At 41.4% G+C, this 22,533-nt stretch overlaps 3 protein-coding genes across 9 annotated transcripts in view; all 3 read left to right on the forward strand.

Annotated features, from left to right (window-relative positions):
* NCOA7 (nuclear receptor coactivator 7) overlaps nucleotides 1-2,464 on the forward strand; it is an 84,879-nt gene extending 82,415 nt beyond the window's left edge. For all 5 annotated transcript variants that reach the window (XM_034060677.1, XM_034060679.1, XM_034060678.1 and 2 more), the window contains one exon: nucleotides 237-2,464. In XM_034060677.1, coding sequence (XP_033916568.1) covers nucleotides 237-372 — 136 coding nt within the window. In that variant the 3' untranslated portion in view covers nucleotides 373-2,464. The remainder of the gene's footprint in view (nucleotides 1-236) is intronic.
* A 1,881-nt stretch (nucleotides 2,465-4,345) lies between these two features.
* HINT3 (histidine triad nucleotide binding protein 3) lies at nucleotides 4,346-11,445 on the forward strand. 2 transcript variants are annotated; one of them, XM_005154809.3, is made up of 5 exons: nucleotides 4,346-4,504; nucleotides 5,194-5,311; nucleotides 6,634-6,703; nucleotides 7,478-7,604; nucleotides 9,708-11,445. In XM_005154809.3, the coding sequence occupies exons 1-5, from the start codon at nucleotides 4,361-4,363 to the stop codon at nucleotides 9,753-9,755; spliced, it is 507 nt and encodes a 168-aa protein (XP_005154866.2). In that variant the 5' UTR covers nucleotides 4,346-4,360; the 3' UTR covers nucleotides 9,756-11,445. The 2 variants fall into 2 exon arrangements, with proteins under 2 accessions (XP_005154866.2, XP_030909974.2); XM_031054114.2 differs by lacking the exon at nucleotides 4,346-4,504 and adding an exon at nucleotides 4,635-5,060.
* An 8,543-nt stretch (nucleotides 11,446-19,988) lies between these two features.
* TRMT11 (tRNA methyltransferase 11 homolog) overlaps nucleotides 19,989-22,533 on the forward strand; it is a 31,064-nt gene continuing 28,519 nt past the window's right edge. Inside the window, exon 1 of one of the 2 annotated variants that reach the window (XM_005154726.2) lies at nucleotides 19,989-20,111. In XM_005154726.2, coding sequence (XP_005154783.2) covers nucleotides 20,037-20,111 — 75 coding nt within the window. In that variant the 5' untranslated portion in view covers nucleotides 19,989-20,036. The remainder of the gene's footprint in view (nucleotides 20,112-22,533) is intronic. The other variant, XR_004081333.2, reaches the window with a different exon arrangement.

Here is a 22,533-nt window from a genome sequence, read left to right on the forward strand (position 1 = left end):
TGTAGGCATGCACTCAGTCCTGCCCTCTGCCCTGCTTGTTGGTGCAAACAAGTGAGGGGCTGCTCCATGAGATTCTTGGCAAGTATTTTGCTAAGATTCGGGTCTTCACATTCGGTCCGAGAGCTCTTCCGAATTACCTAGATTTCTCCATATCACTTCTCTGGTGGTTTCTACAGCTTCTGGTATTTTTACTATCATATATAACCCCCAAATTATTGTGTATTTTTCCTTTTTAGTGGCCGGTTTGGCTTATGGTTAGATGCAGATTTGTATCATGGGCGAAGCAACTCCTGCAGCACCTTCAATAATGACATCTTATCCAAGAAAGAAGATTTCATAATACAAGACATCGAAGTATGGACATTTGAGTGAAATACTGATTGCCTTAAGGACTGGATCTGTTAGGCACTTAAAAGCTAACTAGAAGGTGCAGGCTGCCTCACAACGTTACACGCTTTTTCCTCAAGTTTGTACCAGAGCATGACTACGCAAAAAACCCCAGACAACCCAAGAACAAACAGAGCTGGTTTTGAGAGGCAGTAAGAGACAGAACAATAAGACATCATTCTGAAGTGTTTTTTACTTCCTCCTCCAATACTTCTCCATCGAAGATATGATGCTTATGAAAACATTCATGGTGTATAAGTTAAAAACTTTTTCTGTAACTGTGAAGAAGATCCTGTGGGAAAACTGTAACTATCTAGTACATTCCATGTGTATTTATGTTCAGTGTACAAATGCTAACCAAAAATAAAAGGTTACTTTACCAAAATCTACAGCATACTGTTTGCCATGGAAAAGAATCAAATAGGTGTACACAGCACTTAAGGGAACATGTTTTTAAAGTCTTTATTTATTGTTATTGTATAGCAGATTTTTTTTTGTAAATGTATTAGTTATGAGATTTTTCTTTTAATGTTCCAAATCTCAATTTGATAAATACTATTCAGGTAGGTTTCTTATGCATTGGCATTTATTCTGAATCAATTTATTTGATTTCTGAAGTTGATTTTTATATTTTTATTTTGTAAATGAGATTGCATTTTCATTTTACCCTAATTAGAGGGTTTGTTTTCTGGCAGAAACACTTGAGTGCATAATTCTGTTCCCTTTTTTTTCCCTGAGATGAGAGAGAAGGGGAGTAGTGCTTCCTAGTAACTCGGCTGCCACATTCATGTTAATAGATGATTATTTTGGCAGTTTGTGGAGACACTGGGCAGACTGCCACCTGGTGTAGACTGTATTAGCTCTGTTGCAGTCAGCAGGATTGAGACAGCATGCTCTGAGCATCTGCCCTAGTATTATTTGACTGTTTATGAAGGACATTTTGAAGAGGATTGTTCCTTTATATCACCACCAAATGATTCAAAATAAGCTACCCACTGTGCTTTTATGAGCATTTATCTACAAATTGAAGAATTTGTTAAGGATTAAATACAACTGAGATTTAGAGAAGAATGCTGTTTTCCTAACAGGTCAGGACATGTCAATGTAATACTTGTTTTCTTAGTAATTATATATATAGTTTCCTTCCCCAAAAAGACTTAAAGCAACAGACTGGTTTAAGGTTTGTCAGGCAACTAAATACTGTTCTTTGCTTTTCATTAACTAATCTGATACGTCTTCTTCCCCCCCAGCACTGAAAAGACTCCCATGTTGGAAAACAAAAATTTTGTTTAATAGGGAGAGTGTGACAGAGGACTGGCTATCTTAACTGTTTGCTAAGGAATTCTGCTTTCCCGTTAAGAGGTGGCTCTGTTTACAAAATCCTGGCCTGACCAGCATTAGGATGCTTTCCTGCCTTAGGCTCAAACGTGTCACTGTCCTGAGAAAAGCAGGTTTTAGAAATGTTAGTGTGCTTCTATGCATTAAAGCAGTACAGCCTAATTTTGGAGTATTATTAACTGACTAATACAGCTCAGTTAAAGTTACTGCTCTTCCCTTTTTGAAGAGATTAAAAAAACCCAGCAAGTGGTTTTCTTTCAAAAGCATTACTAAATCTTAATCCTGCACAGAAATTTCACAGTCTAAAAGCCAATGCTATCTTACAGTCAGCCTGTAGCACGCTGCACGTGAGCTTTTCACACTTCCCTTCTGCGTGGTCTACTACAGCCATAAATAAAGTTTTTATTGGTAACGTTGTAAAATAATTTGGAAGTCACTTACAGCATAATGCTTTGAAGATACCAGGAACACCTAATACTGTTTGTTCTTTTAAATGGTGGCAGACCACTCAGTAGTTAAAAAAAACCCCAACCCAACCTGACCAAGTTCAGCATTTTACATACATTTCACTAGTGCTGCCTACAACTTACTCCATTATATTATCCTTGTCAGAGCATATCTGTATATTCCAGACAGTGTTGTTCAATCAAAATTCTGTGACCCTTGAAACTATGAATATTGAATATATGTAATGCAGTGCTATCACTATTTTCAATAAAGGAATTTATGCATTCAGAAACTTGCTATAGTTTTTTTACTCACAAACTTCAGTAATGTTAAAGATGAAAGGATAAAGCTTAAATTACACGTTATGCTGACAAATACCTGTGCCTCCCCTTGAAAAGAGAATTCCAGCAATATTACATTTTAGAAACAGAGGTAAAGAGATGGGAAGTTTTGGGGTTTTTGTTTAGGTTTTTTGTGTGTGGTATAGCATTTCCTAAAAGAGGGCTGTGGTTTAGGTTTACTCAAAGGCTGTTACAAAGTAGTTCTTTTTTCTCTTATCTGTAGTGTATTTCCTGTGTTCCCTCATCTTTTTTTGACCAGCATTTCCCAGAAGTCAAAGGTCCATGTACATAATTTTTGTATGCACCTTTTTTATGTTGCTGAAGTGTCTGTATTTTTATTTCTGCCCAAGCACCACAAAGGCATACATATCTTAAAACTGCTTTGTTCTTGGATTTTATTGGTTTTATGATATACAGAGGTGGCATTAAGAAAAAACAAACTATGATTACACATGAAATGGAACAAGAGTGCTGTCTGTGAACCTGGCTTTGAAGTGGCAGTAAGAATTTTCTTAAAGAGGACAATTATGATCACTAGAAAAAACACTGATTTTTTTTTTCTCTCGGAGAGCAAAAGCTTGTTCTTGCAATATGAAGCACATGTACTTCAGTGGTACTTGGATAAAGTTTTTTGACTCAGGGCAGTGATAAAATGCTCATTCACAATAAGGCTTCTAAGTACCCAGACAGTCACAGCTGTTTGGTGCTGATTTCAGTGCAGGTTTTGCACTGTGTGTTCTGTACAACGCTGGCTTTAGGGCAGAATAAGACGTGGTTACTTTGAGAATGATCCTCGTGTGTTTCTCTTGCCTGTTCATAGCAGAGAAAAGAAGCAGGTTAGCTCATTGCAGAGGGTTTGCCTCATGCTCTGCAGGTCAGCAAATGCTGGCAAATGAGCTGCTTGAGGTAGAATAGCTAACCATGTTCTATTCATACAAGCACAGCTTGTGCTCTGGAAGAAATGTGGTTTTGAAAAATCTCATTCCCAATTTTGAAACTCATTACCTTTTTAAATACTGTGTCCTGTCGTATGTGGGGTAACTACTTTGTGCCACTCAGGCTCTGTGATGAACATAAACACTGAAATTCCATTGTGAGGCTGCAGCTTTACAACTCTGGTCTAATGAGCAGCGCAAGTGTTTTAAACCATAAGTATTAAGAATAGGTACTTTGAAATTGAAGCTAGCTGCCACTTAGAAACACTCTCTGTCAGCTTCGGAAGTAGCTGATGTGATGAAGAGTGGTGAGGCACTGGAACAGGTTGTCCGGAGGAGCTGTGGCTGCCGCATCCCTGGCAGTGTTCGAGGCTAGGATTGGGCTTGGAGCAACATGGTCTAGTGGGAGGTGTCCCTGCCCATGGCAGGGGGTTCGAACTAGGTGATCTTTAGGGTCCCTTCCAACTCAGACCAGCCTGTGATGTGAATGCTCTCACTTATTTTATTTCCATTTTCTACCATTTTTATTGAAAACGGGGGGTGAGCAGACTTCACGTGACCGTACTGGTGCTTGGGGGGTGTAATTCAGTGTGTGCCTGGCTGTGGCAATCCAAGGGACCTGTTCGACCTGCTCAGAAGAGTCTGCCCTGCGGCGATGGGTCTGAGCATTGGGGGCTGCTGGTTCGGCTGTGGAAAGCTTCGTTAAGGGAACAGCGGCTTATACTGGGGTTCGCTTACCAGGGGGGCTGTAAACAGGGCGACTCGAGAGCGCCCCCTGGCGGCGCAGGAGGCGGGCAGGTGGGCGGGGCGCTTACGCAGCCTCCCGGCGCCCCGCCTTTAGTCCTCTCTGCCAGCTGGTGAGGGCGCTGCCCCGCCTCCTCCGCCGGGGTTCGCATCTGTGGGGCGGTGGCAATGGCGGGCGGGGAGGGGGCTGCGGCTGCTACTGCCGCTGCTGAGGGGAGCGAAGCCGGGAAGGGAGGCAGCTACGACGGCAAGTGCGTGTTCTGTAGGATCGCCCGCCGCGAGGAGCCGGGCACGGCGCTGCTCTCCTCCGAGGTGGGTCAGGGGCGTCCCGCGGGCGGAGCTCCGGCAGCCACCGCCCCTGCCCTCTCCCGTGGGTGCTGGTCTGTGTTGTCCTGTGCGGGTTTTGGTTGTGTGTTGTCGGTTCTTGCCGGAGAGCCGAGTGGTGGCTGCCGCCATGTTGGTGCGGGGACAGCCCCTGCGATGATTGCGGTGCTGCTGAGCACCGCGGCCCGCGGGGAGGGTGGTGGCCCGGGGAGCGGGAGAGGGCTGAGGGAGCAGTTGGAGAAAGAGAGGTCGACGCCTGAGGTTGGGGCTTGAGGCAGCCGCCTGGTGCCGGCCCTCCCTCCCGTTCATCCTCTCGGCCTGGGCCGCCAGGTCGGGAAGGGCCTGGCTTCGGAAGGCTTGAAGGGTCTGGGGTAGTGCTGAGGGACCTCGGCTCTTCTGTGGAGGTCGGAGTGAAATGTCGGTCAGAAGGAAAACACTGCTATCCTTAAAGGTCGGCACAACAGATGGAAACCTGACACGGAGGTATCCTGACTGCAGGTCAGCTGAGGACACAAATCCCCCTTACAGGTTTTTCTCCAAAAATGTGAGGGTTTTTGCTAGCTAATTCAAATATTCTATTAGGTATAGTATTGATGTGGGGAATGTGGACTTTGCTATCTACTCTTTGCTGATACCCTCGTCCTTATCAATTTAATATGTTTGCATCTTTTTTTTAGTATGAAGACCTTACTTGCTTTAGGGATTGCAGACCGGGAGCTCCCCACCATTACCTGGTGGTGCCGGTGGAACACATGGGAAACTGCAAAACACTAAAGAAAGAACACATACCTTTAGGTAAGAGTGTGTCTGTTCAAAGGAAAATAACTTCACACAGCCATAAAGAGTGTGTTGTCAAGTAAATTATGCCTCTGAGCATCATTTTGTTGAGGATGTAAACACGGAAATAGATGGTACGAGTCAGTGCAGGCAGAGACTTGCCCTTGCTGGGAGCTTCATGTACTATTCTAGAGTAGCACATTTTTTGTGCCATGTTAGAAAAACATTGCACTATGAAGAGACTATGAAGTCTCTTTTGTTTGCATGGAGATGCCTCTGCACTTTTCTGTAACTGCAGCATTATTTTTAAAGCATTTATGTGACACTTTATTGCATATTCTTAGGTATATGTGCAATTTTGTATTATATTTAAAATACAGCAGAATTTTATTAAATGTATGTTTCAAAACAAGTGTTACGTTATTTTTCAGGGGAAAATGGAGTGAGAGAAAAAAGGGGGATATGGTTTTCCAATAAACTTCAATAATTTGTGAAAAAATAAAGTTATAAACCTCTGAAGCTATAATTTATTGTTAATAGGCTTCTTTTTCCTTTTTTGTTTTTTTTTTTTTTTCTTAAGAAAACATTGTCCTGTAATTTGTTTCACAAGAAATGCCTGTCTAAGTGTGTTGAGTAACAGGAATAACTACAGCCCATATGTGCACAGATTCCACCTCAGGGAAACTTACAGGTGGTGGAAGAAAAAGAATTATAGTTGCATGTTGCAAATCTTTCATTACTGTATTTTTCTTTTAACCATAGGGTAGCTTTCTCTATGTGCATTTGGCTTCAAGACAATTCCTTAGACTTGCCTTAGTGTTGCTTCTTTTCTCAGTGATACAGTGATGAAATGTTGTCCTAGTAATAAATAGTACTGACAGTTTTGTTTCAATTTAAATTCGTGTACAGTCTCTGAAACTTACCAACTTACGCCAGGCTGCCCAGGATCAAAGTCCTGTAGCTGTGTAGAGATGTAACACTGGAATTAGTGTAAATGTCATAATTCTGACCAATCTTTGTTACTTTTTTTTTTCATGAGGGTGTGGTGATAGCATGGCTTTGTACAAAGTTCTTAGGGTACTATCACACTTAAGAGGATCAGTAATGTGGGGATTGGTTACAGTGCAAATTTTAGTGTCAATCGTTGCCCAACACTGTCTTGGCAGTCTTTGATTGTGAGTAGCTGCCATATTTGTATCTTGAAAAAAACGTTTGTGATGTTAGTGTAATCAGTTTGTTGAAGTTAATATTGTGAAGAGTAGCATTTTAAAAAAATCACTTGACGTATGATGTGTAAAATACTACCTAAACATTAATTGAAATTCATTTGTGTTTAATAGTGAAGAGAATGATGGAAGTTGGAAAAGCTGTCCTTCAGAGAAATAATTTTAGTGACTTGAATGATGTAAGGTATGTAATGGAAACCTGTGTTTTTTGAGTATGTTTTTTTTACTTTTCAGAATGCTATTTTAGAGGTGGTGGCAACAAGTATAGTGTGATTTATTGAAGAAATCTGGCCTGCATTCACTTATTGCATGGATTTTCAAGTAGAATATGCTGGTATTCAATATATTTTTTTTTCTGATGAATTTCCAGCTCACATTATATTCCAACTCAGATCCTTTCCTGACCACACCTTGGGATAGGGAGGGCACTTGAAACAACTTACCTAAAAGGCTGCTCTTTATGTACAAGCTGAAAATATGCTCTTAAGTCCTAGATTCCAGAAGAGAAGTAAACTTTGTCCTGTTCAAGCAGGTCACTGTGTTGTGTTTCAGTTGTATCTGCATTCATTTGATTTCAGTGCTGCACCCTTTAGTTTAAACTGAATAGTGTAGGGGGCTGGGCCTTCATAATTAAAATAGGTAGAAACTACATTAATCTAGTGACACTTGGCTTTTCAGCTGAAAGCTAGATATAATACATCTAAGACACATTTTATTTTTAAACCCTCTTTTCATCAAAGTATGTCTTAAATACAGAGACGTGAAGGAGGAGGTCAGTGGGCTCTTGAAAAGGTTCCCTGAAAGCCTAATAAAAGGTATATTATTGTTCCTACCATTATGTACAAGGAAAGTGCCACGAGTTGTTAATTTAGTTGCTCACATTAAAGAACTTGCAATGTTCCACTTCTTCCTGAATTAACATTACCAGTATTTCTTTACTTGTTTTCCTTTTCTGAAGAATGGGTTTTCACTGGCCTCCATTCTGCTCAATCTCCCACTTGCATCTTCACGTCCTGGCCCCAGCCAGCCAGCTAGGATTCTTATCCAGACTCTTTTACAGAATCAATTCCTACTGGTTTATCACGGTAAGTGTAATGCAGGTGAGCTTTTTGATAGGTTTTCAATTGCAAGCTGAAGATATGATGTCTTTCTAACACTTTAACTACATTCAGAGTTTCTTAGAATAAATTTTGCATTACTGTAATAGTTACGTATATTTTGCAATAACTATTTGAAAAAAATCTAATGGTAAAACCCTTAGTGTTTATGCTTTTTAAGGGGAATGGAGTGCCTGTACCATTAGCAGCAAGTAGTACAGTAGTTCTGGATCTAATATTTAGCTGAGGTTAATTTGATGTGCTTCTGAGAACATTTTGTATATATCTGCTCTTTAATTTAAAAGGATATGTACAAATGTTGTGCATACACCCTGGTTCATCCAGTTTAGGTGAAAATGTCCACCTAATGATTGCTTTTATCAGGTCACATGGGTTTTGTCCTCTTGACATCTTTAGATTAAAACAAGTGCCTGCTTCACAAAAACATGGTTTGTCGTGATTTTTGTCAGTACAGAAAAGCAGTAAGACTGAATTGGCACTAACTACATCACTTTGAAAATATCTCGAGGACTAAAGCCTACTCTCACTGCTTTGATACAGCAAAGAACTTGTCCTTGCGATGTAGCTACAGCATCCCTATGTATTGTAAAATTCAGTTTTACTTGTGTTTGAAATGTGTTCTGCTTTCCCTTTAGTCAAAGCATACAGGTGTAGTTAGTGAACAGATCCAGCTCTTAAAAACATAAAGCATTATGCAGCCATGGGAACTCTCTGAAGTATCACCCATCCTCTCTCAGCACTGTAAATTGTCTGGCGTTGTGAACTTGGACACTTCAGGATACGTTTTCCAGAAACAGTCAGATGCTTTATGCCAAATGAGACGTATAATGTATTTGTCCTTGCACAGCAAGGTAGAAAATGCAGCTTTTGAGGATACCTGGAGAATTGGCGTTGCTTTCTGTCCTCACATTTCATTCGCTCACGGGGCAGTTACAGTAGCTTCTCTTTTTAAGAGATGTAACTCGCAAAGTTCTGTTGCAAGCAGGGTGATGTTTTTCTTTCTTGCCATGGAAGGTCTGATCTAGTGATGAGGTGGAGAACTAGATGGCAGGGGGATTGGAACTACATGATCTTAAGGTCCCTTCCAACCCAAACCATTGTATGATTCTTGCCATGGAACATCATTGCACAGCCCCAAAACAAAGATGCGAAAAAAGGTCATCTGAAGAATATATATAGCCTCTTAATGAGAAAAAACTTGGCTTCTTCACAGTGGTACCTTGCTGGAGATCCCACCTACCATGAAAAAAGCAGATGTTTCTGCCATACTGTAGAGCAACACACAGATATTTAGCCAACAAATAAGTATAGCTGTGTAGTTTTATTGCTTGCTGTCTTGGATTAGACAGGGAGATCAGTACCAAGTTTCGTTATCCAATATGGCTGTACTTCAACAGAAAGATTTGGTTCAGAAGTGCCCATGTTAGTTTCCATGTGCCCAGTTTGGCCTGCTAGAACAACACTGGCAGGCCAGTGTTGTCTTTCTGCCCTGAGCCTTTCTGAGGGCTCTGTGGGCTGTTACTGTTAAATATACAAGATACAGCTGTGCCAGTTATGTGCTTCATGCATAAATAACTACATGGTGAGAGAAGTGTATGTGAGCATAGTTACATAACCAGAGAATGGATCTTGTGTATCCTGTGACATGAATCACATACGTGAATGCACTCCATCCCTCAGGAACATATGTGGCTAGTGTACAGCTTGTTGGGTGATGAGAGGCCACAACACCCCGTCTCCCAAAGAATTCCAGTTCTCAGAGCTTGGCTGTTCTGGGCGCTGCTGTCTTCTGAGGTCTTTAAAACCACACCGCTTTATATGCTATTTATTTGCTTAAGCATCCTCAGACTTTCATAGGTTCTGTTTTCTCTTTTGTTGGCCTAATGGGAATTTGATGGAAACTGAAAGAGAATCTGCTGTTTAAAACAGTCATTGTATTCTGCTTGTTTTATGCTTTGTCTGCAAAAATGAAAAGTAAATGCTCTGTCAGTGTCACTATTTTTAAAATTGAATTTTCAGTAAACTGAAGGTCTACAGTGTAGTTAATGTATTGCTTTCTCTGTTTCATAGGCTGAACAACTGATTGAGCGACTGCAAACTGAAAATGCTACCAGCTGAAAGCACTCTTAGCCTTGTGTCGCTAGCCAGTTTGTTCTTCGGCTTTGGCCTCTGTTTTAAGGTTGCACAGTTTGATGTTGCCAATAATAAACCAGGATAAAAAAAAAAGAGCTTTAGTTCCTAATGAGGAAATACACACAGAATGTGTGGCTGCCAGCCTAAGTTTCCCATTTGGATACTTAGTCTATGTACTTCTCTGACAATAAGGCGATATATTTTAATTATAATTTTATATTTGTGTATATGCATACATAATACATACACACACAGGCACACATGCAGAGAACTTTCCCCAGTAAAAGGCAGGTATAGCAAGAGAATGTATTGCAACTAAGGCACAGGTTAACTACTAGCAGCATGTACATGATAACAAAGGGAATATTTGTTGCGGAATCAAGCTTTTATTTTGAAGTGGCATTGTTCTAGGATTGCAGTTAACATTTAAGTTTCCATCTGTATTTGTCTGCTAGCTATGCCTAGTGATTAGTAAGTACATGCTGAAAGTACACTACTAATTTTCTGATGCTAAACCACTTTAATGTATTACCTGTCTTGCATGGCAGTGGCAATATTAGTACAATAGGCGCCCAAGATGGCATAACACTATATAATATAGAACATAGTTTAAGTGTCTGTGTGATTGTATGTTGAGCTTAAAGGTTGTTTCTCACTTACTTACACAATATTTGAAATTAATTGTTTACAAAAAATGTGAAGACTGTTCTTCTGTGTGATAATAGAAAAAATAATCCAAAATTTTAAGATGGTTCTGATATTGTTCCTACTGGAAGTTCCTTGGAGATTACTCATGCCTTGGCTAAGTTTGCATTCTAAATGAAGTCCTAAGAGAAATGTGTCTTGAGTGGAGTGAGTATGTGGCAGGCTTGCTAATAGCAATGTGGTTTGAATTTGGGATAGCAGGGACTGAGCCCAAAATTAGAACAAGTTGGGTTGCTTAAGGAATCTGCTGAACATTTTGCCTTTGCTGTATGACTCTAATGAATAACACTAGTGCTCTGCTTTTCAATACCATATTAAGGCAGACTGGAAAGTCGAACCTCCAGAATACACGGGGTGGATTTTCCTTCACAGAGTGTATCTCTCAGAGCCCAGTTAGTCAAGTGCCCTTGGCTGATGCATTTAGATGCAGTTGAGGTATTGGTGGTCTGTTGTACCTGCAAGATTCCCTGAACGGTATCTGCTCAGTGGTTTTCACTGATCCAGCACCTGTTGCCTTAGTTGTACAATGTATTGTAATATTCTTATGGTGAACTATATATAATACTTGAGAAAGTTCATATCCTTCTGAATATCAACATTTTCTACTCGGAAGAGTTTACACCTCTTTTCTGTAAGACCTTCTTCCTAATGTCTTGTTATTCTTACTAGTGGGCACTCATATGTCATTTGTACCCCTTTGGGCTTTAAATTTGTAACATCAGGTAGGAAGAGTGTGAATTAAAGCCGCTGAACTTTGATTACTTCTGTGCAATAGATGAGGAGGTTTGAGCTGGCTCCTAGCTTTGTGAAATACCTGAACATTAAGATCTTTCAAGAGTTATGTGTATGTGTTCTGATCTGTAATTAATTTATGTGACTGTACTTAACTGTGACTTGATATTTAAAGTACCAACATGCACTGTTGTCAAAAAGGACTAATAAACAGAATAAATGCTAATCTTGGAATGATCTTCCAGTGCAGTGGAAGACTTGACTGTGCGGCTGGCCCTGGATAACCCTTTGCTTAGTCTTCACAGCCAGTATGTCTCCCAGAATAGGAAAAGCAGAAGTGAAAAAACTCATGGGTCGAGATAAAGACAGTTTAATAAGTAAAGGAAAGAGGAATGAAAAAATCAAGCTATATGATACAAAGATAATCCCTTATGACCTCCCACAAGCAGGCCGATAGCAATGGCTGCCTCCACCCCCAAAAAGTCTCTCTCTTATATGGCATGGAATATCCCTGCTGGTCAATTTGTGTCAGGTGTGCAGGCTTTTTACCCACTGGAGGGGCAGAGCGGGGAAAAAGAGAAGGCCTTGATGCTGCAAGCATTGCTCAGCAACCACGCTGGTGTGTTAAGCAACACCGTTTCTGTCACCAACCCAAAACAGTGTGCCTTACAGGTTGCTCTGAAGAAAACTTTCCATCCCAGACAGACTCAGTATGTTCTCAAATGTACACACAAGCACAAAGGTCAACTTCTATGTTTTCCATTTGAGAAGAGTCCCAGTAATGACAGTAAGACTGAAAAGGTAGAAATGAGGATACAATCTAGCTTCCAAACTTTTACTGATGAGCAAGATAGGGAATTCAGGCTGTCTCTGACAGCAGCAGACAGGCCTCAAATCAGCTCAAACAACAAAGCATTAAACAGAGACACATTAATTACTGAGAAAAATGTTCAGTATCTCAGTGGTTTTGAGCATAGAACCATGTTCCATTTTCTTTCTGTATTGACAACCATTCTTGCACTCAGCAGATAATTTTTTTTAATTAGGCAAAGAAATACTTTATATATTATGTATTCAAAGCCTAATGCTTTGAATATCACTCAGAATTCCTGGCTAGCCCTGGAAGAGATGGTGTGCAGACCCTGTTAACTGTCACTCTCTTCTACAGCAGCATTATTAACATTTTAAAACTTGCAAAATCATATGTAGCACAAAGAGCAATAAAACTCTCTTGCAGTGTGAAGTCGGCAGCTCTTACTCTTCAGGAGCCTGGAGTAGCAAAGTGTTTAGCCACTGCTGCTGGCTCTGCTGTTCTTTGATCCAGTATTAGCTGTCCTGAGAAAAGCTGCTTTTTTTGACTACAAATTTAGGAAAGACAAAGGTTTATTTGTGCTTTTTTGTTCAATTGTTTTGCATAAATTCTCAACCTAATTCGAACCCAGAAAATAAGCTTTTATACTGAAGCACTAACTACCCTTCTGAAAGGATGAAATGGATACACAGCACTGTTAAATGTAGAATAAAAACAAGTTTATGTTTTGACTAAAGACAACATTTACCATGTGATTAAACTGGTAATTAGTCCTCAAGGTAATCTGAAGTTAAGTGCGAGTGATAAACAAAAGCACAAAAATGGGATCAAACCAGTGAAAGTTGCATTTGAAATCTGACAAACTTGGGAACATAAAAATTAATTTGCTGTCCTTGCAGTCTGATGTGCAACATTTATTGAAGTGCTGAAAGTGCCTTCAGTGATTGACAAAATACAGATAATCCCCATACAGTGTACAGTCTAAACCAGCTGCAGAATTCACAGGCTTCAAGTGGCAGAAGAGGAAAAGACCACTGAAGGAGCTTGCCACAAAGAAATTCAGGAGAGATTTGAAGAGCTGAAAGTTACTCGGTAGAGCAAGAACACCTTTTAGAAGATCAGAGTTTACTCACTACTCCAGATGAGCTGTAATACTAGAAAAGTTCTAATAATAGAAATAATTTACTAAATTATGTTCCACTTACTGTAATGGGAGTCCATTACAAAAAAAAAGTTGCCTGTTGGAAAGTTCAAATGCCTGTTTCACCTGTAGATGCTTGTCTGATCTCCACATCACAGATGAGGAAGAAGAATTGTGTTAAACTTGTGAACTGGTCGCTAAATTGAATCGTGTGTTTAATATGCATTTGTGACTAAAGGCTTCAGGAGGAGTTTCTTACTCTGGAGTGTACTAGTGGACAAGATGACCAATTGTATTATCTACCTTCTAGACTTCTTTTGAAATACTGGCTATTGCTGGAAGCAGGAGATTGGACTTGTCAACCTGCACGCTGCCCCAGTCTGTCAGCTTGGTGTTCATAAGTATTGGATGGGCACATACAAAGATCTCAGTCACTCTATAGAGAATATTCATCTAAAGCTGGCAGGAAATTTGGCCCTATAATTCTTTAAAAAAATCCATTCCTCTATAAACAATATTTTTTTTTTTTTTATAACAAGCCTTGGTTTTATTCAAAATACCTTGATAGGGCAAGCTTTTTTTAGTCACTTATGAAGTGGGTAAGACCACTTCATTAGGGCTTACTCTGCTTGTTTGTTTTGATCAGAGGTGTGCTTAAAGCTCTAGCTGTACTCAAGTGATACTTAAACCAATCAGCAGCAGGAGAGTGCAGCAGAGACCATGTAAGAATCAAACACTAACTACTTACATGGCACTGGAAGCCTAGGTTCCTGACATTTAACCATTTGAGCCAGCCTTAATTAAGAACTAGTGAGTATACATGAGCTGGACTTCCATCTTATAGGGCTCAGGCTACACACTGCCTGCCTCAAGTGTGTGTCTTTTAATGTATCATTTGTACAGTGTCTAGTAATGTATTGTTTTTCCTGCTATTGCCATCCTGTTAGTGAGCTGGTGTCATCTGAACCACCTGATACTGCTTCCTGCAAGCTATGAGCTAATGCTATGGCAGAACTGACTAGATTCCAAAATTGTCAGTATTAAACAACCTGCATTCCATAGTTGTATTGTAAAAAGTTTGATTCATTTTGAAATATATGTACAGGCTTTATCTATTGGGAGCTGAAATCCACTGAGGTGCACTTGTGTCATTTGGGCAAGAAATGCTGTTCCAACAACGCATTTTAAATGTGTTAAGTTCACAAATTCTATGTCTCATTTTCAGCTGCAAGACAAGGAAGGATTTGTTCAGGAAGAAGGAGTGGATTGGAAAACTAAGGGAACACACGCCAGCAATGTCTAGTGCAGTACATATTCCCCAGTTTCCAATGTGGTAAAACTGGTAAAATTACGTGGTGATTCAGACCCATCCTTCATTTCCCCATGCATGCTCTACCTGCATCTGATTCCCCTGTCCACTTATTTCAGCACATTAATTTCTTCCTATTTTTCTACTTTCATTGTCTTTTCACCAGGAGAAGAAGGCAGAGGGATAATGAAATCCGTATTTTTATTTGCTTAGTCAAAGGCTTATTTTGATGCAAATCCCCACTGGATGAAAATGTCAATACAAAAAAAACACTCTTTTTAGGCTTTTTTGCAAGAAAATTATTCTTTTGTATAAATAGCATCAAATAATCTACCACTTGTATCAAGTTCATAACTTATATTAAATTTCAATATCCTTTTGAGGCAAGAGAATATCTTGCTTAAAGATCCATCAAGTAGTTGTAGATAACACCACAAAAAAACTTTTATTTACCCTGGTAGGAATATATGTAAAGGGTGGGTGTCAGGATGATGGAGCTAGGCTTTTTTCAGTGATATCCAGTGATAGGACAAGGAGCAATGGGTGTAAACTGGAGCATAGGAGGTTCCACGTTAACATCAGGAAGAACTTCTTTACTGTGAGAGTGACAGAGCACTGGAACAGGCTGCCCAGGGAGGCTGTGGAGTCTCCTACGTTGGAGATATTCAAGGCCCACCTGGACAAGTTCCTGTGTGATGTACTCTAGGTTACCCTGCTCTTGCAGGGGGGTTGGACTAGATGATCTTTTGAGGTCCCTTCCAACCCTCGGGATTCTGTGATTCTGTGATATATATTATATATATGTTTGAAATTTGTATTTCTAATGATACAGTTTTCTTGGTGTGAACTGTTGTATATACAGCTCTTGATTATTTTTAATATCATTACTACAACTATCATACAAAACCAATATTTTGGTTTTGTTTTTAGCATAGAAAAAGTTCCCACCAAAGAGCCCTGAATGAATCATTATCAGTCACCTTTCAGTCTCAGCTTTAACTAGCTGATCATTTTTTCTCCCAGTTTGGAAAACTCACAACTGTGCTTTGAAAGCACAGGTCCACCACAGATAAATAAGGTATGAGACTGCACCACTAAACTTCTATTTATGCATTTGGCACTACAGGATCTCTACTCTCCTTCTCTTGCAAAGAACAGTGCTAGATTTTTGGTTTTAACTCATGAACACACAGTCCCCTAATATACTATAAACATCAGGTTCTGTTGTCTTTCACATCACATGTTTTTTGTGGCACCCTACCTTCAATGAAGAAGTATAGCTGAATTCACCAAAAAAACCTGCAGAACTTTCTGATTTTCTACAGTCTGACACAGCATTAGGAGAACAGAATAGGTAAAAAAGGTGTGAGATACAGAGGAAAAAGGAGACACAGAAGGGTTGGAGAAGATATGATGATAAGAACAAATACCAGGAGCAGTGCATGTCTCCAAAACACATGCAAGATGCAACTCATTTAGGAACCATCAAATACACTTGCTGTGATATTCCTAAAAATTTAGGATTTTTCATATACTTCATGAAAAGCACTTCCATATTCAGTATCACCATGCAAAAATAACCTAAATTTTGCTATGTATCAGGCTATTTATTTGAAGTATATGAGCTCCCATGAAGGTTTCCAACTCCATGTTTTACAAATCAAAGTCCCACACACAGTATTTCCCAGCCCACAAGAATCCGTGTTGTATGGTAGCAGGTTAGTAATTTATACTTTCTGTAACCTAAAGTAGCAAGCCAGCAGAGTTATGTGAAGAACCGTGGTATATTTGGTAGCAGATGATAATAATGAAAGGACAATAAATGGCAGTGTGATGGGCTAGTTCATAATTTATAGTTTCTGTCTAAATCTCTACCATTTTCACAAAAATATCTTTATCTTTCTCACCCACTTTCTCTCCTGCTCTTGTCCCAGTAAGTAGCTGAGCTGGAATTCTGTAATGAAAACCTCTTTAAAGATGTTATCTAGATACATTTTTACAATGGAACCATGCAGCAGAATTCATTAGATGACAAAGCCTTACTCTAGCAACGTGATGATCACACCATCATCTTTTCCTTGCCAAAGCATTTCACCTTCAAAATGAACCAGACCATGTTTTCTGGCTCTTAACAAGATTCCTACTACTTTATTGGAAATAGTCACGTATGTCTCAAACAGCTGCCCGAATGTTACACTCACATGTCCATCTTCTCCCAGCTCTCCAATGCTTTTGATGATCAAGCACAGCTCTTCCACTTCCTTACCCACGTGTGACTGAGCATCTTTCCCTCTCTGCTCTGTTCGAGACCCTTCAGGGGGTCTCCCGTAGGTAGGATCTCCTCTGTGAGTATGCACAGGTTTAGATGCAAGCCTGTCCTCACTGCTGAATGGGTTCTTTCTCTGATACTCAATGTGATCCTCTGCCCAGGTCTGCCAACTTTTCCTCAAGTCACCCACGACACTGGTAGCTTTAGCAGTCTGCCCTTTATCTTCTTCCATTTCTTGAAAATGTTTTATGGCACTCAAGCAGGAAAGAATCAATGGCTGGTTGTACCTGTGGTTCCTGGGTACGCTGTCAGCTGTGAAGCAAAAACGACAGATCAGCCTGATAATTTCTGGAAGAGTTTTGCCCAAGTGAGAGGCAAGGCTGCTGAAAAAGGTGTTAAACATCTGAAGATTTTGTTAAGTCCACCCATACTTTTACAGCAATGAAGAAAGTAGAAGTGATTCAGCTGAAATTCAGAGTAATTTTGTAACACACGGCAGTAAGTTACAGGTTATAGGGTGTACCACCAGTCCCACATCCCCATGCAAACAAATGTAGTACAGTACTTACTCTTCATGCAATGATTCCTTTTAAAGAACTTTATCCTTGCCCCCAGCAGCCCTGCAGACTTCTAAAACAACCTGACACTGTGCTGGCTGACCTGTTCAGCACAGGCTTATTGACAGGCGAGAGAGCAAACCATTCTGCAAGAGGCAACAGCCCACGGCTGGACTGGCAGCCTTTCTCCTGCCTGCACATTGATTAAAGGTGGACAAACCTATACTGTGCTGATGAGGTTCCCACACACGACAGAAGTTATTATCCACAGAAAACAATATCTGGAGCTGTAATGCCAATATGTGGTGGGACCAAGGGGATTTTTCTCATCAGCACTGAAGACAGAAGTAAAAATCCACCATCTGCACTGCCCTACTTAGTGAAGAAAACCAAGTCAGAATAGATAGTTCTCCCTTAAAAGGCTGTGCTACACAGCCATGTCTGACTACTAAAACCTGCAGGCAGGCTGCTGGCAAGGGAGCTGCTATACATGGAATTATGAGTACTTCAACTATCTGTGCAGTATGTAATTACTCTGATGAATTAGGGACAGACTTTCATATGTACCTATAGAGATCCAAATGTGTTATAACCATGTATTTGATGGACTGTATCCTTCACCTGTTGGAACAGACACATTAGAATTTCCATACAGCACATTAGTAGAGCTGCTACTTTTCTTACAGATATTCAGAAATAGAGGATTAGTTCTGGCTTTTCTATGGGGAAATGTAAATACAATTTCTGAACAACTTAATAATTATAGATTAGGTATGCCTATTTTAAAAGCATTGTGGGTTTTTTTGGTCAGGTTTCTTATTTGCCTGTATACATATGTAGCTGCTGTTGCGTGTGAACCCCATGAGCAGCAACAGCTCTCCGATGGCAACACAATGGCTGCAAAAGACAACAAAGAACAACAAGCAGCAGTACACATGAAATAACAACTTTTCATTCATAGTCCTCCCCTTTTAAACTGAAACTCATGACTGCTATATGATCCTGTTATATTTTTTGTGAGAGGAGGGTGGTTAATTCTGGCTTCCTGGATAAATCTGAATTTGAGCAATCACATTCTGCATCCTTAAAATTCCCTTGAAGGCTAAAAAGAGTAATTTCCCTAAATCAGCTATGTAATGTTGTTAACATGACTCCCCAAACCCACACTAACTAACTACATGATTCTCCTCAGTGGCAGTGCAAGTCTGTATGTTAAGTTGACAAACAAAGCATCTAAAAAGCACTTTGTTTTTATGTCAGAATCAAATACTCTGCAAGTGTTACTTATTAACGTACATACACTTTCAAACTGTCCTGAGCAGCACATAAAGACTGCCTGTGATTTTGCATGAATCCTCAAGACAAAAGCAGGAAAAAACAGGACTTCACTTAAATTCTCTGGAAAACAGTATCATTGGAAAACTGAGACATTCACCTTCTGAGAGCAGACAGCAGTATTCTATAGATAAAGTAAGCAAGTCTCAAAGAGATTCAGCTTAAACAGTACCAATAATACTCCCTTCTAAGGAGTTTCTAAAATGGGAGCTATACAGCAAAGACATATAAAGGGAGATAGATTGGAAAAATAAAAGCAGACTTCTTCCACTACATGTCTTTCAGCAACCCCAAGGTTTTGGAAGCAATCTCAGACACATGGGGTTTGTCAGCAGTTCAGTGTTTATTGCTGGGTCTCTGCACTCAACTGCTGAAGTGAACAGTTCTGATCCATACCTACCTCTTTCTCTTCTAGGAAAGTTCACATTTAGATTGTTTTCTTGTCAATGGCCAGGGCTAAAGCTTCACAGCAAGCCTGAGTTTTGATTACTGCAGCAAAACAGAACAGGGGAAACTGCAGGACGAGATTATGGAGGGCCATACAGAACATTGCCCATGCACGGCTCACAGGTCATGAGCAAAATCTTAGCCATAGAGAAAAAAAAAGGCTGTCCAAAAATCAGCAAAGAAAATACAGAACATGAATTCAGCGCTGAGCTGGCCTCATCCTAATAAAAAGCTTAGTGAAATCTGGATAAGCCAAACTTTCCAGCTTAACGTAACAGGGAGAGCAGTGAGTATGGGATTATAGCTAGCAAGTCTAAATGTTACTAAAACAACAGATGCAATATAAAGACCTGTTTGGTTATTATGAGCACCTGTTAGACAGTCACATCTCTCTCTGCCCCTTTACCGGGAATCTGTTTCTATCTGCTCTATCTGCTCTCACCCCCACACCGCCAGCACTGACCTCCCTCTCCTGGAAAAACAGACGTGACCCCTTCGGCGCCTGTTAATTCTTGGTGTTATTAAGGACCTGCTCTACCGAGGGAGGGCTCTGCCCGGGGCAGGAGAGGCCGCAGTTGCGCGGACAGGGGTGCACAGCCAGAAACGGCAACCTCCCCCCATGAGTAGCACACCTGTATTTACTTCTCTATATACCCGTACCGCTGCACTGACACGTGACGTAAGTTAAAAAAAGAGTGAGAAGGAGGTGAAATAAGCAGTAATTAATTAAGACCGAAAGTCGTACTTTATCCCGTTCCCCGCACCGCGGCTCTAGTCTCCGCAGCCACCTGAGTCTGTTACTCCCATACCCCTTACCGGTGGCTGTGGTGGGGTTGGTAACGCCACCTCCCCCCCGAGGCAGGCAGGCTCCTCCTGTCGCTCCCGCCCCTCCGGCTCCCTCCGGGGCGCTGGGCCCGCCCGGCAGCGCATGCGGCGTGGGGAGGCGGGGAATGGCTGGACATGGCGCTGCCGGCTGCAGCGCTGCGGCGGTATCTGCTGCTGCTGGCGCAGGAACACCTCGAGTTCCGCTTGCCGGTGAGCACCTCGTGCGGTTGGGGCTCGGCTAGGCCCGGGCCGGGCCCGGCCTGCTGTGGTGGGGGCCGGATGAGCCTCTGCCCTCGGGAGCAGCTCCGGGTATGCCCGGGAAGTGGCCGGTGCCGGTGGGGCCTCTCCTCCTGCCCGCCCCGCTTGGCTTGGTAGTGCATGCGGCTGCCGGGCGAAGGGCGCTCGGGGCCCTTCGCTCTCCGCGTCCTGTGTCAGGCGGTCCTGGGCGCGGAGCTATGCCTCCTGCCTTCGGCCTTAGCGGAAGATAGCTTCTTCCTCCTCCTGCTTCAGCCTCTATGGAGAGCCTCTTCATAGTGCCTTTAAGGCAGGACTTTCCTTGCCACTTTTAAGAGCCTTTGGAGCTAGGAGAGGTTGGGAGCAAAGTACTAGGGGCTTCAGATCGGAAATGGAAATGGGAGGGAAAGCTTTGTTTACAGAAATGTTGTTAAGATCTTGTGGTGACTTTTTTGGTTTGTTTAACCTATGTAGCTGCTCCCACTAGCATAGTGTGGGTACATAAATGGTTGATGCTGCCCTGCCAATAGGTGAGATCCTCTCTGACCCAGTCACTGATGGAGCTGTGTGGGGCAGGAGGGTCCAGATGTCTTTATCGAGGTGCAGCTAGGATGGAGCTTCCCTGAAACTTCTGCCTCGCGGGCCGGGAGCTAATGGAGGTCTCCAGTGCCTCGGCTGGAGTCCTGGTCACAAGCCACCTTCCTCAGAGTCTTACTGACGGCACTGAGGGCTGCTGGCTTCTGGCTTTCGATCCTGAGTGTGGGTTTCTTTGTGGTCAGAAGGATTTGTGCCACTCGGGCTGACACAGGACCAGAGAGCAGACTCTGTGTGGTAGGATGGCAGCACACAGGGTGCAGGAGCCAGCAGGTCCTGCTGCCTCAAGGACTGCAGTCTGCTTGCCATGGACATGTTTATGCCTCTTGGCTGCAAATTCTGGGGTGCAGAGTTTGTTCGCTGTCACTAAGTTGGTTTCATATTACTGAGGAGTATTCACAGAAATCACGTAAAACAAAAAGAAGCAACATCTGAAGCTCCCTGCTATTCTTTGTGAGGCCCTGGTGTTTTTTCTGTGCCCTTGGTGAATGTCTAATTTAACATAACATTCAATTTATGTGTTTATTAGAAACCCCTCTTATTTATAAATTAAGCTTATGATTTTTTTTTTTTCCCCAGGATGACTTAAAGTATTACTACACTGTGAAAATTTTGTTACCCTAAGTGCTCCACTAGATGCCATCTTGAAGAGCTAGTAATAAGATATCCAGGGTAGTTTGCCGTTGTTTAAAGTAGTGCCGAAATGCAGAGTTATTTTGTTATAATTGGTAGGTCATCGTTACACATTTTTAAGTACTTAATGTGTGTGGCGTAATTTGTTTTCATTATTTTTCACGCTTCTGTGCATACTTTCTTTTTACTGTCTGCTTTGTGGGACTGGAACATGAGTTTGTTTATGATCAAACCAATTTTTCTTTAGGCAAAGTCCTTAAATAAAAAAAAAAAGATGATCCATATGTAACATAGCAAATTTTCCTTTTTTCATGAAGGCTGTAGTTGTATTTGGTTGCTCCAGGAGCTCCATTTCCCTTTTCTTTTTCTCTGGTGACTGCTCAGCCACACGTTTTGCTTTGTGATGAGCAGCATTAGGGCCCCGATTTGTCTGAAACTTAATGAAACAAGCAAGGACAGATTTTCTTAGCAAGATCCAGCTGCCTGATCTCCAGCTCTAGCACATCTGCATATGGGGTACAAGAGGCCTGCTTTTCTTCTGGTGGTGGTGCTAGATCACAACAGCACAAGGTGTTTGTTGAAGTCAACATTTGTGGTTAAGTGTCTGTAGGATGAAGTTCCATGTTTCTTAGTGGATAGGGAACTGTGCTCCATAGTCAGGGGTTTCTCTTTGGTTAGGTCAGATACTGAGGGTTGACACTGGGCATCCTGATTCCTTTTCCAGTACACAATGTCTCTGATGGACAGGTGGATGCATGTCAGATGTTCACTCATCAATATTTTCTGTCAGATCTGTTCCAGTGCTTCACTGTCCTTACTTTTGTAGGGATCGTGGCAGCCTCTCGTCCACATCACTGCTGTCATCTGAAGCCAGTGCTTTCATCTCCTCTTAGTAAATGTCAGAAATATTACCTTCCTTTATCAGCAGCCTTGACGTGTGTGGAGGTCATGTTTGCATTTCTTTCCAAACCTTTTCTCACAGGTCATGTTTTTTATGCTTCTCTTGTCACTTTCCTGTAGCTGATATTACCAGTAGTGTGTGGAGATACCACTGATTCATGTGTAAAACCTCAGGTGCTTTTGCTATCCCAGTGTGATACAACGAAATAGCTGTGCATAAACTTCAGAATTCTCTTGGAGCAGACCTCCTTCCAGTGTTTTCTTATGTTCT

Source organism: Melopsittacus undulatus, chromosome 3 (assembly GCF_012275295.1).
Source record: "Melopsittacus undulatus isolate bMelUnd1 chromosome 3, bMelUnd1.mat.Z, whole genome shotgun sequence".
Taxonomy (NCBI): domain Eukaryota; kingdom Metazoa; phylum Chordata; class Aves; order Psittaciformes; family Psittaculidae; genus Melopsittacus; species Melopsittacus undulatus.